The 14,369-nt window shown below is 41.1% G+C and overlaps 1 protein-coding gene across 1 annotated transcript in view; it reads right to left on the bottom strand.

Annotated features, from left to right (window-relative positions):
• The window catches only part of spcs3 (signal peptidase complex subunit 3), a 55,073-nt gene extending 43,169 nt beyond the window's left edge, over window positions 1–11,904 (bottom strand). Inside the window, exon 1 of the mRNA XM_088419828.1 lies at window positions 11,663–11,904. Within this exon, the coding sequence (XP_088275954.1) occupies window positions 11,663–11,805 (143 nt within the window). The 5' untranslated portion in view covers window positions 11,806–11,904. The remainder of the gene's footprint in view (window positions 1–11,662) is intronic.
• Between the last annotated feature and the right edge of the window lie 2,465 nt (window positions 11,905–14,369).

Raw genomic sequence — 14,369 nt, 5'->3', positions numbered from 1 at the left:
GTTGGCGGATCGTCACAAAAATTTGAACAATTGTGCCTCACAGTCAGATAAAACATCACAGCAAATTTGAAGTCGATCGGGTCAAGCGTTTGGGAGAAAAAAGGAGCAGTTCGGGACCTGCAAATGAGCAAAAACGGGCCAAAAGTGCACATTCAAAAATTCATAACTCTCTTTCTGTACATCTGAGCATATGGCTCGCGCTGACTTTTTTGTAGTGCTCGAGGTCCGACATAAGGCTACAAATTTTTGTAGCTTTAGGTCAAACGGGCCGGGAGTGAGAGGCTATTTTCCACTCATAAGGCCATTTTGGGGCCAATTACAGCCACTTTTTTCGTTTTGGCGAGTCATCTGACTTTGAGGTGGCGTGCAGACTACGCCCATTATCGAAAAGTTGTAAAATTTTAAAACCTTAATATTCCATGTCTTAATGATATTCTGACCAATTTTCTTTTGTTTTACTCAAACAGACTGAGCACAATACATGAAAGTGTAAAAAATGACATTTTAATCAACCACTAGGCGGCGCTAGTAGGTATTTAAAAAAACTTTTTTTAAAGGTGTTAAAGACATAAGTTTCCATGTGTCTATGAAGTTTTAGATTTTTTTAAGCTAGTACATCAAAGTTATTAAGCTTTTTGTCCCTCTTGGCGAAGGAAAAATTGAACACATAATTTGAAGCCACGCCCCTATCATATATGTCAGCGGATCTGCACCAAATTTAGCCCACTTGTGCCCCTATGTGTGAATATGAACCACAGCAAATTTGAAGGCGATTGAGTAAAGCGTTTAGGAGTAACAAGGAGCAGTTTGGGACCTGCAAACGTGCAAAAATGGGCCAAAAATGCACATTCAAAAATTCATAACTCTTTTTCTGTACATCTGAGCACATGGCTCGCGCTGACTTTTTTGTAGGTCTCTAGGCCCTTCATATGCCTAAAAATTTTCGTAGCTCTAGGTCAAACGGGCCGGGACCAGGTGCACTTTTTCGACCTTAGGTGGCGCTGCAGAGCAATTTTTTTTGCATTCTTTTGAGAAACACAAAAATATCCAATTTTTCACCGGGCCCGACAAATGTGCAAATTTTGGTGACTTTTCGTGCATGTTTAGGCCCTCAAAAATGGAAAAGCGCTGCACAGTAAATAATAATAATAATAACTAGAGCTGCAAGCAGCTATAAAGGGCCCTCGCAGACCTGTGCACGTTGGGGTATGAACAGGTCGGGGTATGAACAAGGACTATGAATGATGAAAAATTAGTTGTAGATCCCTTCAGTGCAGGACTATTACCAAATATGTAAAATTTAGACAAGGTGGGACAATGTGGGTGGAGTTACTGCAGCTTTTATTGTTCCAATTTTGTGACTTTCAATGCCATATAGGCCACACCCACTGTCGAGACATTGTACTCATATGTGGGGGGCATAAGGCATGGCCACTGGCTTTGCAGAAAACATTTTAAGGATATCACTTTAAGGGGCTCAGCAGAGTACATAAAAACATTAAGGATTTGCTATTTTTTTTTGCTGCCACTAGGTGGCGCTCGTACTATGATAAAAAATAGGCTTGTAGGTGTGTTTCACATTGGACTCCCATCCCATATACGAAGTTTTAAAAAATATCAGATCATCTAGTTCCAATTACAGCAACTTTTACCGTTTTGGCGAGACATCGGATTTTGAGTTGGCATAGAGGCCACGCCCTTTATTGAAAAGTCATAAAAGTTGAGAACCTTAATGTTCCAATGTGTCATAGCTTTTCTGACCATTTTTGAGTTCATTTAGTCAAACAGGCATTTCACAGTACATAAAAGTATAAATAATGAGATTTTTGTCAGCCACTGGGTGGCGCTGTAAATGATTTGAAAGTTTATCACATAGCTGTATTATTGCATGACTTTTAAAGTCCCAGGAAAGTTTCAGATGGTTTGAAGCTGTCATAGCTGAGTTATTAATATTTTTGTCACTCTTGGCGAAGGAAGTATGAAACATAATTTGAAGCTCCGCCCCCATCTTTTCTGTCAAGAGATCTTCACGATATTTAAACTATGTGTGCCCCTCAGTTGCATAATGATTAATGCCAAAGTTGAAGGTAATGGGGTGAATCGTTTAAGAGAAAAAGGCACTAGTTTGAGACCAGCTAATGTCTAAGAATGGGACAAAACTGCACATTAAAAAAATTCATAACAATTTTTCTGTACATCCTAGCACATCACTTCTATTGACTTTTTTGTAGGTCTTACAGTCCTTCATTTGCCTACAAAGTTTCATAGCTGTAGGTCAAACCAAACAGGATTGACTGTAATCTTTCGACTAATGACATTTTTTGCAGCCACTAGGTGGCGCTAGCTTTAAACTGGAATATATTTTTGTAGATATGTTCAGGAGAATATTTTCATCCAATGTGTGAAATTGTGAGAAGATCAGATCATCTGGGTCAAATTACAGCAACTTTTACTGGACAGATAAAGCTTCGGAATGAAAATGGTTGTAGAGACCACGCCCATTATCGAAACTTCGTAAAATTTGGTGGAGGTCAGCAGGGCTGTCTAGAGGCTTTGCAGACTTAATTTCAGTGATATTACATCAAAGGGCTCAGCTAAACACATAAAAACGTTTAAAAAATGCTATATTTTTGGCTGCCACTAGGTGGCGCTCGCACTATAACAAAAAATACGTTGATAGGTGTATTCCGCATTGGAAACCCATCAAATATATGAAGTTTAGAAAAGATAAGACCATCTGGGACCAAACACAGCAACTTTGTTCGTTTTGGCGAGACATCAGACTGACATTTTTGTTTGCCACTAGATGGCCTTATAAGCAATTGAAGATTTTTTTAAACACTTGTGTTAAGGGCTTAAGTCTTCATGTGTATGTGAAGTTTCAGATTTTTCTAAGCTTGTAAAGCTGAGTTATAAAGGTTTGTTTCACATGTGGCAAAGTAATCATCAAAGGCATAATATGAAGCCCCGCCCCCAACAGATTTGATTGCGGATCATCACAAAAATTTGAACAATTGTGCCTCACAGTCAGATCAAACATCACAGCAAATTTGAAGTCGATCGGGTCAAGCGTTTGGGAGAAAAAAGGAGCAGTTCGGGACCTGCAAATGAGCAGAAATGGGCCAAAAGTGCACATTCAAAAATTCATAACTCTCTTTCTGTACATCTGAGCACATGGCTCGCGCTGACTTTTTTGTAGGGCTCGAGGTCCTACATAAGGCTACAAATTTTTGTAGCTCTAGGTCAAATGGGCCGGGAGTAAGAAGCTATTTTCCACTCATAAGGCCATTTTGGGGCCAATTACAGCCACTTTTTTCGTTTTGGCGAGTCATCTGACTTTGAGGTGGCGTGCAGACCACGCCCATTGTCGAAAAGTCATAAAATTTTAAAATCTTAATATTCCATGTCTTAATGATATTCTGACCAAGTTTCACTTGTTTTACTCAAACAGACTGAGCACAATACATGAAACTGTAAAAAATGACATTTTAATCAACCACTAGGCGGCGCTAGTAGGTATTTAAAAAAACTTTTTTTAAAGGTGTTAAAGACATAAGTTTCCATGTGTCTATGAAGTTTTAGATTTTTTTAAGCTAGTACATCAAAGTTATTAAGGTTTTTGTCCCTCTTGGCGAAGGAAAAATTGAACACATAATTTGAAGCCACGCCCCTATCATATATGTCAGCGGATCTGCACCAAATTTTGCCCACTTGTGCCCCTATGTGTGAATATGGACCACAGCAAATTTGAAGGCGATTGAGTAAAGCATTTAGGAGAAACAAGGAGCAGTTTGGGACCTGCAAACGTGCAAAAATGGGCCAAAAATGCACATTCAAAAATTCATAACTCTTTTTCTGTACATCTGAGCACATGGCTCACGCTGACTTTTTTGTAGGTCTCTAGGTCCTACATATGCCTAAAAATTTTCGTAGCTCTAGGTCAAACGGGCCGGGACCAGGTGCACTTTTTGGACCTTAGGTGGCGCTGCAGAGCCATTTTTTTTGCATTGTTTTGGGAAACACAAAAATATCCAATTTTTCACCGGGCCCGACAAATGTGCAAATTTTGGTGACTTTTCGTGCATGTTTAGGCCCTCAAAAATGGAAAAGCGCTGCACAGTAAATAATAATAATAATAATAATAATAATAATAATAATCTGGAGAAAAACAAGAGGGCTCTCGCAGCGGTAGCTGCTCGGGCCCTAATAAATAATAATAATAATAATAACTAGAGCTGCAAGCAGCTATAAAGGGCCCTCGCAGACCTGTGCACGTTGGGGTATGAACAGGTCGGGGTATGAACAAGGACTATGAACGATGAAAAATTAGTTGTAGTTGACTTCACTGCAGAACTCTTATCAAGTTTGTAAAATTTAGAAAAGGTGGGATAGTGTGGGTTGAATAACTGCAGCTTTTATTGTTACAGTTGTGTGACTTTGCACTGTCATATAGGCCACGCCCATTATCGAAACATTGTACTATTTGGTGGAAGGCATTAGGCGTGGCCAATGGCTTTTCAGACATTATTTAAGGGAGATCACTTCAAGGAGCTCAGCAGAGTACGTAAAAATGTAAAGGAATTGCTATATTTTTTGCTGCAACTAGGTGGCGCTCGTACTATGATAAAAAATTAGGTGTCCACACTTGTACGTGTGTTTCACATTGGACACCCATCCCATATACGAAGTTTTGCAAATATCAGATCATCTAGGTCCAATTACAGCAACTTTTACCGTTTTGGCGAGAAATCGGACTTTGAGCTGGCATAGAGGCCACGCCCTCTATGGAAAAGTCATAAAAGTTGAGAACCCTCATTTTCCACTCTCTCATAGCTTTTCTGACCACTTTTGAGGTTATTTAGTCAAACAGGCATTGCACAGCACATGAAAGTGTAAAAAACTGAGATTTTTGTCCGCCACTAGGTGGCACTGTAAATGATTTGGAAGTTTATCATATAGCTGTATTAGGGCATGACTTTTAAAGTCCCTGCAAAGTTTCACATGGTTTGCTGCTAAAACAGCTGAGTTATTAAGGTTTTTGTCACTCTTGGCAAAGGAAATATTCAAAAAAATTTGAAGCTCCGCCCACATCTTACAAGTCATGGGATCTTCACAATTTTTGGCATATTTGTGCCGCTATATCTGCTTATAGTCCATGCCAATGTAAAAGTTAATGGGGTGAACCGTTTAAGAGAAAAAGGCACTAGTTTTAGACCAGCTAATGTCTAAGAATGGGGCAAAATTGAACATTAAAAAAAATCATAACAATTATTCTGTACATCCTAGCACATCACTACTATTGACTTTTTTGTAGGTCTTACAATCCTACATGTGCCTAAAAAGTTTTATCGCTGTAGGTCAAACCAAACAGGATTGACTCCAGTCTTTCGACTAATGACATTTTTTGCAGCCACTAGGTGGCGCTAGCTTTAAACTGGAATATATGTTTGTTAATGTCTTCAGGAATAGATTTTCTTCCAATGTGTGAAATTGTGAGAAGATCAGATCATCTGGGTCAAATTACAGCAGCTTTTATTGGTCCAATAAAGCTTCGGAAGGAAAATGGACGTAGAGGCCACGCCCATTATCGAAACTTCGTAAAATTTGGTGGAGGTCAGCAAGGCTGTCTAGAGGCTTTTCAGACTTAATTTCAGCGATATTTCTTCAAAGGGCTCAGCTAAACACATAAATACGTTTAAAAAATGCTATATTTTTGGCTGCCACTAGGTGGCGCTCGCACTATAACAAAAAATACGTTGATAGGTGTATTCCGCATTGGAAACCCATCAAACATATGAAGTTTAGAAAAGATAAGACCATCTGGGACCAAACACAGCAACTTTGTTCGTTTTGGCGAGACATCAGACTGACATTTTTGTTTGCCACTAGATGGCCTTATAAGCAATTGAAGATTTTTTGAAACACTTGTGTTAAGGGCTTGAGTCTCCATGTGTCTGTGAAGTTTCAGATTTTTCTAAGCTTGTAAAGCTGAGTTATAAAGGTTTGTTTCACATGTGGCAAAGTAATCATCAAAGGCATAATATAAAGCCCCGCCCCCAACATATTTGATGGCGGATCATCACAAAAATTTGAACAATTGTGCCTCACAGTCAGATAAAACATCATAGCAAATTTGAAGTCGATCGGGTCAAGCGTTTGGGAGAAAAAAGGAGCAGTTCGGGACCTGCAAATGAGCAAAAACGGGCCAAAAGTGCACATTCAAAAATTCATAACTCTCTTTCTGTACATCTGAGCATATGGCTCGCGCTGACTTTATTGTAGGGCTCGAGGTCCTACATAAGGCTACAAACTTTTGTAGCTCTAGGTCAAATGGGCCGGGAGTAAGAGGCTATTTTCCACTCATAAGGCCATTTTGGGGCCGATTACAGCCACTTTTTTCGTTTTGGCGAGTCATCTGACTTTGAAGTGGCGTGCAGACCGCGCCCATTATCGAAAAGTCATAAAATTTTAAAATCTTAATATTCCATGTCTTAATGATATTCTGACCAATTTTCACTTGTTTTACTCAAACAGACTGAGCACAATACATGAAACTGTAAAAATTTACAGTTTAAGTAACCACTAGGCGGCGCTAGTAGGTATTTAAAAAAACTTTTTTTAAAGGTGTTAAAGACATAAGTTTCCATGTGTCTATGAAGTTTTAGATTTTTTTAAGCTAGTACATCAAAGTTATTAAGGTTTTTGTCCCTCTTGGCGAAGGAAAAATTGAACACATAATTTGAAGCCACGCCCCTATCATATATGTCAGCGGATCTGCACCAAATTTTGCCCACTTGTGCCCCTATGTCTAATTATATACCACAGCAAATTTGAAGGCGATTGAGTAAAGCGTTTAGGAGAAACAAGGAGCAGTTTGGGACCTGCAAACGTGCAAAAATGGGCCAAAAATGCACATTCAAAAATTCATAACTCTTTTTCTGTACATCTGAGCACATGGCTCGCGCTGACTTTTTTGTAGGTCTCTAGGTCCTACATATGCCTAAAAATTTTCGTAGCTCTAGGTCAAACGGGCTGGGACCAGGTGCACTTTTTCGACCTTAGGTGGCGCTGCAGAGTCTTTTTTTTTGCATTGTTTTAGGAAACACAAAAATATCCAATTTTTCACCGAACCCGACAAATGTGCAAATTTTGGTGACTTTTCGTGCATGTTTAGGCCCTCAAAAATGGAAAAGCGCTGCACAGTAAATAATAATAATAATAATAATAATCCGGAGAAAAACAAGAGGGCTCTCGCAGCGGTAGCTGCTCGGGCCCTAATAATAATCCGGTGAAAAACAAGAGGGCTCTCGCAGCGGTAGCTGCTCGGGCCCTAATAACAATAATAATAATAATAATAATCCGGAGAAAAACAAGAGGGCTCTCGCAGCGGTAGCTGCTCGGGCCCTAATAATAATAATCTGGAGAAAAACAAGAGGGCTCTCGCAGCGGTAGCTGCTCGGGCCCTAACTAGAGCTGCAAGCAGCTATAAAGGGCCCTCGCAGACCTGTGCACGTTGGGGTATGAACAGGTCGGGGTATGAACAAGGACTACGAACGATGAAAAATTAGTTGTAGATGACTTCAGTGCAGGACTCTTACCAAATATGTAAAATTTAGACAAGGTGGGACAATGTGGGTGGAGTTACTGCAGCTGTTATTGTTCCAATTTTGTGACTTATAATGCCATATAGGCCGCACCCACTGTCGAAACATCGTACTGATTTGTGGAGGGCATAAGGCATGGCCACAGGCTTTTCAAAAAACATTTAAGGGATATCACTTCAAGGGGCTCAGCAGAGTATATAAAAACGTTAAGGATTTGCTATATTTTTTTGCTGCCATTAGGTGGCGCTCGTACTATGATAAAAAATAGGCTCATAGGTGTGTTTCACATTGGACTCCCATCCCATATATGAAGTTTTGCAAACATCAGATCATCTAGGTCCAATTACAGCAACTTTTACCGTTTTTGCGAGACATCAGACTTTGAATTTGCATAGAGGCCACACCCTTTAATGAAAAGTCATAAAAGTTGAGAACATTAATGTTCCAATGTGTCATAGATTTTCTGACCATTTTTTAGTTCATTTAGTCAAACAGGCATTTCACAGTACATAAAAGTATAAAAAATGAGATATTTGTCCGCCACTGGGTGGCGCTGTAAATGATGTGAAAGTTTATCACATAGCTGTATTATTGCATGACTTTTAAAGTCCCAGGAAAGTTTCAGATGGTTTGAAGGTGTCATAGCTGAGTTATTAAGATTTTTGTCACTCTTGGCGAAGGAAATATTAAACATAATTTGAAGCTCCGCCCCCATCTTTTATGTCAAGAGATCTTCACGATATTTGGACTATGTGTGCCCCTCAGTTGGATAATGATTCATGCCAAAGTTGAAGGTAATGGGGTGAATCTTTTAAGAGAAAAAGGCACTAGTTTGAGACCAGCTAATGTCTAAGAATGGGACAAAACTGCACATTAAAAAAATTCATAACAATTTTTCTGTACATCCTAGCACATCACTTCTATTGAAATTTTTGTAGGTCTTACAGTCCTTCATTAGCCTACAAAGTTTCATAGCTGTAGGTCAAACCAAACAGGATTGACTGTAATCTTTCGACTAATGACTTTTTTTGCAGCCACTAGGTGGCGCTAGCTTTAAACTGGAATATATTTTTGTCGCTATTTTCAGGAGAATATTTTTATCCAATGTGTGAAATTGTTAGAAGATCAGATCATCTGGGTCAAATTACAGCAAATTTTACTGGACAGATAAAGCTTCGGAATGAAAATGGTCATAGAGGCCACGCCCATTATCGAAACTTCGTAAAATTTGGTGGAGGTCAGCAAAACTGTCTAGAGGCTTGTCAGACTTAATTTCAGCGATTTTACTTCAAAGGGCTCAGCTAAACACATAAAAACGTTTAAAAAATGCTATTTTTTTGGCTGCCAGTAGGTGGCGCTCACACTATAACAAAAAATACGTTGATAGGTGTATTCCGCATTGGAAATCCATCAAATATGTAATGTTTAGAAAAGATAAGACCATCTGGGTCCAAATACAGCAACTTTGTTCGTTTTCGCGAGAAATCAGACTGACATTTTTGTTTGCCACTAGGTGGCCTTATAAGCAATTTAAGATTTTTTTAAACACATGTGTTTAGGGCTTGAGTCTTCATGTGTCTGTGAAGTTTCAGATTTTTCCAAGCTTGGAAAGCTGAGTTATAAAGGTTTGTTTCACATGTGGCAAAGTAATCATCAAAGGCGTAATATAAAGCCCCGCCCCCAACATATTTGATTGCGGATCGTCACGAAAATTTGAACAATTGTGGCTCACAGTCAGATAAAACATCACAGCAAATTTGAAGTCGATCGGGTCAAGCGTTTGGGAGAAAAAAGGAGCAGTTCGGGACCTGCAAATGAGCAAAAACGGGCCGAAGGTGCACATTCAAAAATTCATAACTCTCTTTCTGTACATCTGAGCATATGGCTCACGCTGACTTTTTTGTAGGGCTCGAGGTCCTACATAAGGCTACAAATTTTTGTAGCTCTAGGTCAAATGGGCCGGGAGTAAGAGGCTATTTTCCACTCATAAGGCCATTTAGGGGCCAATTACAGCCACTTTTTTCGTTTTGGCGAGTCATCTGACTTTGAAGTGGCGTGCAGACTACGCCCATTATCGAAAAGTCGTAAAATTTTAAAACCTTAATATTCCATGTCTTAATGATATTCTGACCAATTTTCATTTGTTTTACTCAAACAGACTGAAAAGTGAAGACATGAAAGTGTAAAAAATTACATTTTAATCAACCACTGGGCGGCGCTAGTAGGTATTTAAAAAAAACTTTTTTTAAAGGTGTTAAAGACATAAGTTTCCATGTGTCTATGAAGTTTTAGATTTTTTTAAGCTAGTACATCAAAGTTATTAAGGTTTTTGTCCCTCTTGGCAAAGGAAATATTGAACACATAATTTGAAGCCACGCCCCTATCATATATGTCAGCGGATCTGCACCAAATTTTGCAATTTGCAATTTTTTGCATTTTTTTGCGAAACACAAAAATATCAAATTTTTCACCGGGCCCGACAAATGTGCAAATTTTGGTGACTTTTCGTGCATGTTTAGGCCCTCAAAAATGGAAAAGCGCTGCACAGTAAATAATAATATTAATCCGGAGAAAAACATGAGGGCTCTCGCAGCGGTAGCTGCTCGGGCCCTAATAATAATAATAATAATCCGGAGAAAAACAAGAGGGCTCTCGCAGCGGTAGCTGCTCGGGCCCTAATAATCCGGAGAAAAACAAGAGTGCTCTCGCAGCGGTCGCTGCTCGGGCCCTAATAATAATAATAAACCGGAGAAAAACAAGAGGGCTCTCGCAGCGGTAGCTGCTCGGGCCCTAATAATAATAATCTGGGGAGGAACAATAGGGACCTCGCAGAGGTCACTGCTCGGGCCCTAATAATAATAATCTGGGGAGGAACAATAGGGACCTCGCAGCGGTCGCTGCTCGGGCCCTAATAATCTGGGGAGGAACATTAGGGACCTCGCAGCGGTCGCTGCTCGGGCCCTAATAATCCGGAGAGTAACAATAGGGACCTCGCAGCGGTCGCTGCTCGGGCCCTAATAATCCGGAGAGGAACAACAGGGACCTCGCAGTGGTCACTGCTCGGGCCCTAATAATAATAATAATAATCTGGGGAGAAACAATAGGGACCTCACAGCGGTAGCTGCTCGGGCCCTAATTAACTGTGAATTGGTTCTGAAACGATGAACTGAGTGAGTTGATCATAATAATGCATTTGAAATTGTGTTTTACTATAGCACACGTAGGATCACAAGCTTTCTGGGGCCTAACCCAGCTGTCTTCAGGCAGTAGGCGGGGGACAGCCTGTGATGGTTCCCAGAAAATTGCAGGACACACAGGGACGAACAAATATTCACGCATCCAATCACACCTCGGGGCAATTTGGAGTGTCCAATATAAATAGATTCCACACAGGAATGTGCACACACACACACACACACACACGCACACGCACAGTGAGCCCCCGTGTTACGAGATTCACCCAAGCACTAACCGTGAGTGAAAGAAAAGTTTTAGCATTATCATACAAAACTTGCTTCGTCGACTGCTGTCAAAAGCAACAACATCCTTCTCACTACAAAATGTTACATCAACAGCAGCCAAGTGGTGTGATAAAAACAAAGATCAGACCAAACAAAGAATGAATGAATGAACTGTTAAACTAAATCAATTCCAAAACATTATTTCAGGTGCAGCCCAGTGCCAGTTGACTGGTACGGCCTGGTACCGCGGTGGTTGGGAACACAGAGTTAGGCAATTCAACAATTTCCATGTGGCTTGTGACGAATCTGCAGTCAGAAAACAAACGTGTCAACAATCAACCCAAATCGGGAGCCAGTTAAGCCGGGAGCCAGGTGAACTGTAACACCGGGTTAATTTCGCCTCTGTAAAGTGGGAAAGGCCATGCTGTAAATTGTGGTTTACACCTAAAATATTACGAAGCACGGCCTACTACTTGGCAAATATAAATTACTATGAATACAAAATGCATACATTTGGCAATACAGAACAGTCAGACAAAAGCCTAGCGGCATCTTGTCACATAGATCTCAAAAACAGACGTATTCAAATTTACTTACAGGATAACTTTGGAGACGCCGACGTCCACAGGAACCGTTCTATCTTTAAACGCTGTTGTGACAAAACAGCCAAACGTTAAGGCCGCCATTACGCTCAGAGTGAATGCAAAAAGGGAGTTAGCTCTCGACAAAACAGTGTTCATTTTTATTAACGTGATACGAGAAAACAAATGTTACACCTAACTAAAGTAACAGACGTGTTCAGTTCCGTGTGTGAACAAATTCCCCTCAAATATTATCAATGACAGAACGCACGTTTCAAAATAAAATAATATTGTGTGTGTGCTATGCCGCTATATATACATATATTTTTTTTAAGTAAAGTAATTTTGAATGGTAAGCATTATTGTCTAAATAAAATTGTTACCTACGTTGGTAAACCGTTATGAAAGATGCAGATCAAAAAAATGTTGTTTTACTCTGACTAGAGGCACAAAAGTTCTTCTGGTGTAATAATTTCGAAGGCGGTACTTGAGAGGACAGAGATCTAGTCAAATCCCAATAGACGGTTTTGACGGTGCGTCATCAGCTGCGTCATAAACCCGGAAGCCACCATTTTGGAGGTATTCGGTACCATAACACTGCACATGCACAACGTATATCTGCAACATTGTTAGGAAAATGGTCAATTATTGCCGTGTTTCTTGTTGCACAAATCTGGCAGATTGAGAAAAACATTTAGACCATTACAGACTTCCAAAAGTGATCAAAAATCAAGGAGTGGAATGCCAGAAATTATCGGGGGAAAGGACGCCTATGGTTAGCAAAGCTCAACCAGGAGAGAGAAAAAATCTGAGAGGAAAAATTCCGAACATCCGAATTCTTTCCGCTCATTTTTTTCAGGTAAGAAAATATCGATTGCAAGCTATTAGCATATGCTAATAGCAAAGTTTTAATGCAATGAGGACGGTTTAATAGTAACTTGTAAAAACAATTATTGCTTGTGTTTTTCTGACTGTTTGCTTATTTTAATGTTAGGGACTTTGGTATGACATAAATAAAACTGACACAGGTATAATTATTATTATCAAGCAACAAACAAGTGACATGTTGCATAAACAAGTTATGTTGTTCTGATTCTTCTGAAAATGTTGAGCTTGTGTGCTCTCACATTGTATTTCAATGACCTTTTCCTGCAGACCTTTTCCTGGAGAACTCGCTAAGGGAACTGGTGCTGCTATGCCGGCCTGCTAATTCACTGGACTCGGCTGCTACCCCTCCCCCGGAAAGGAGGCGCCGGAAGCAATGATCTAGGACGAGGAAGCGGGGCAAGCGCGGAGGTATCTGAGCTAGACTAGAGGCTAACCCAACTCGCCCGGCCATACCATCTATCCTTTTGGCGAACATTCGTTCACTGGACAACAAAATGGACGATATCTGACTTCTGAGATCAGCAAACCGAAAAGTGAGTGACTGTTGTGTGTTAGTTTTCACTGAAACATGGCTAAATAGTAACATTCCGGACTCCGTTATACAACTAGAGCAGCTAACATGCTACAGATGCGACAGGGCTCTCGCAGAGGGGGGGGGGAGTCGCACGGTGGTGGCGTGTGTGTTTACATCCGCAAAGCGTGGTGCCGGGATGCCACTGTAGTATACAAACACTGGTCACCTCTGGTAGAATTCATGATAGTGAAGTGTCACCCTTTCTACTTGCCAAGGGAGATAAGTTCAATCCTGCTGGTCGCTACCTATATCCCCCCAACTAACAACAACCTGCATACAGACCAAGAGTGAAAGTCATCAAACCTGCACTGAAAGAAGTAAGGGTGTGGCCACAGTAGGCGACCTCAGCCCTACAGGACTGCTTTGAGTCTACAGACTGGGACATTTTTAAGGAAGCAGCCACCTACAATGGCATCACAGATATTGAGGAGTACACAGATACAGTGACCTCCTACATCACCAAATGCATGGACGACGTGACCCACAAGAGGATCACCACACCGGCCAACCAGAAGCCATGGCTAACAGGAGACGTCCATAGGGTGTTGAGGGCCAGAGACAAGGCCTTCAAAGCTGGGGATAAATCAGCCCTGAGAACAGCGAGAGCCAACCTGTCCCATGGCATCACGAAAGCCAAACAAGAATACACAAACAACATAACTTCTCACTTCAAGGACAGCAAGAATGCACACAGCCTATGACAGGGCATTCAGGCTATCACAGACTACAAACCTGCACCACAAAGCTGTGAGAGCGACATCACTCTGCTCAACAACCTAAACAGTTTCTTTGCACGCTTTGAGGAACAGAACAGCACCCGCCCACAGAAAACACCACCACCTTCGCACGACCAGCCTCTGTGCCTGTCTGCTGCCAGCGTGAGGAGGACACTCTTCGCCATCAACACCCGGAAAGCAGCAGGTCCAGACAACATCCCTGGCAGGGTGCTGAAAGACTGTGCAGAGGAGCTGAAAGATGTTTTTACAGACATCTTTAACACCTCCCTGAGGCAAGCCATTGTGCCATCAGGCTTCAAAGCTGCCACCATCATACCTGTGCCAAAGAAATCCTCCCCATCCTGCTTCAACGACTATCGTCCGGTGGCACTGACACCCATAATCATGAAGTGCTTTGAACGACTAGTCCTGTCACACATAAAATCCATCTTGCCCCCCAGCCTGGACCCGTATCAGTTCGCTTACAGGGCAAAGCGATCAACACATGACGCAATCTGCTCTGCCCTTCACCCGGTACTCACCCA

Source organism: Hippichthys cyanospilos, chromosome 7 (assembly GCF_059441005.1).
Source record: "Hippichthys cyanospilos isolate Australia breed blue-spotted pipefish chromosome 7, RoL_Hcya_1.0, whole genome shotgun sequence".
Taxonomy (NCBI): domain Eukaryota; kingdom Metazoa; phylum Chordata; class Actinopteri; order Syngnathiformes; family Syngnathidae; genus Hippichthys; species Hippichthys cyanospilos.
This window is presented reverse-complemented; position numbering and strand designations above follow the sequence as displayed.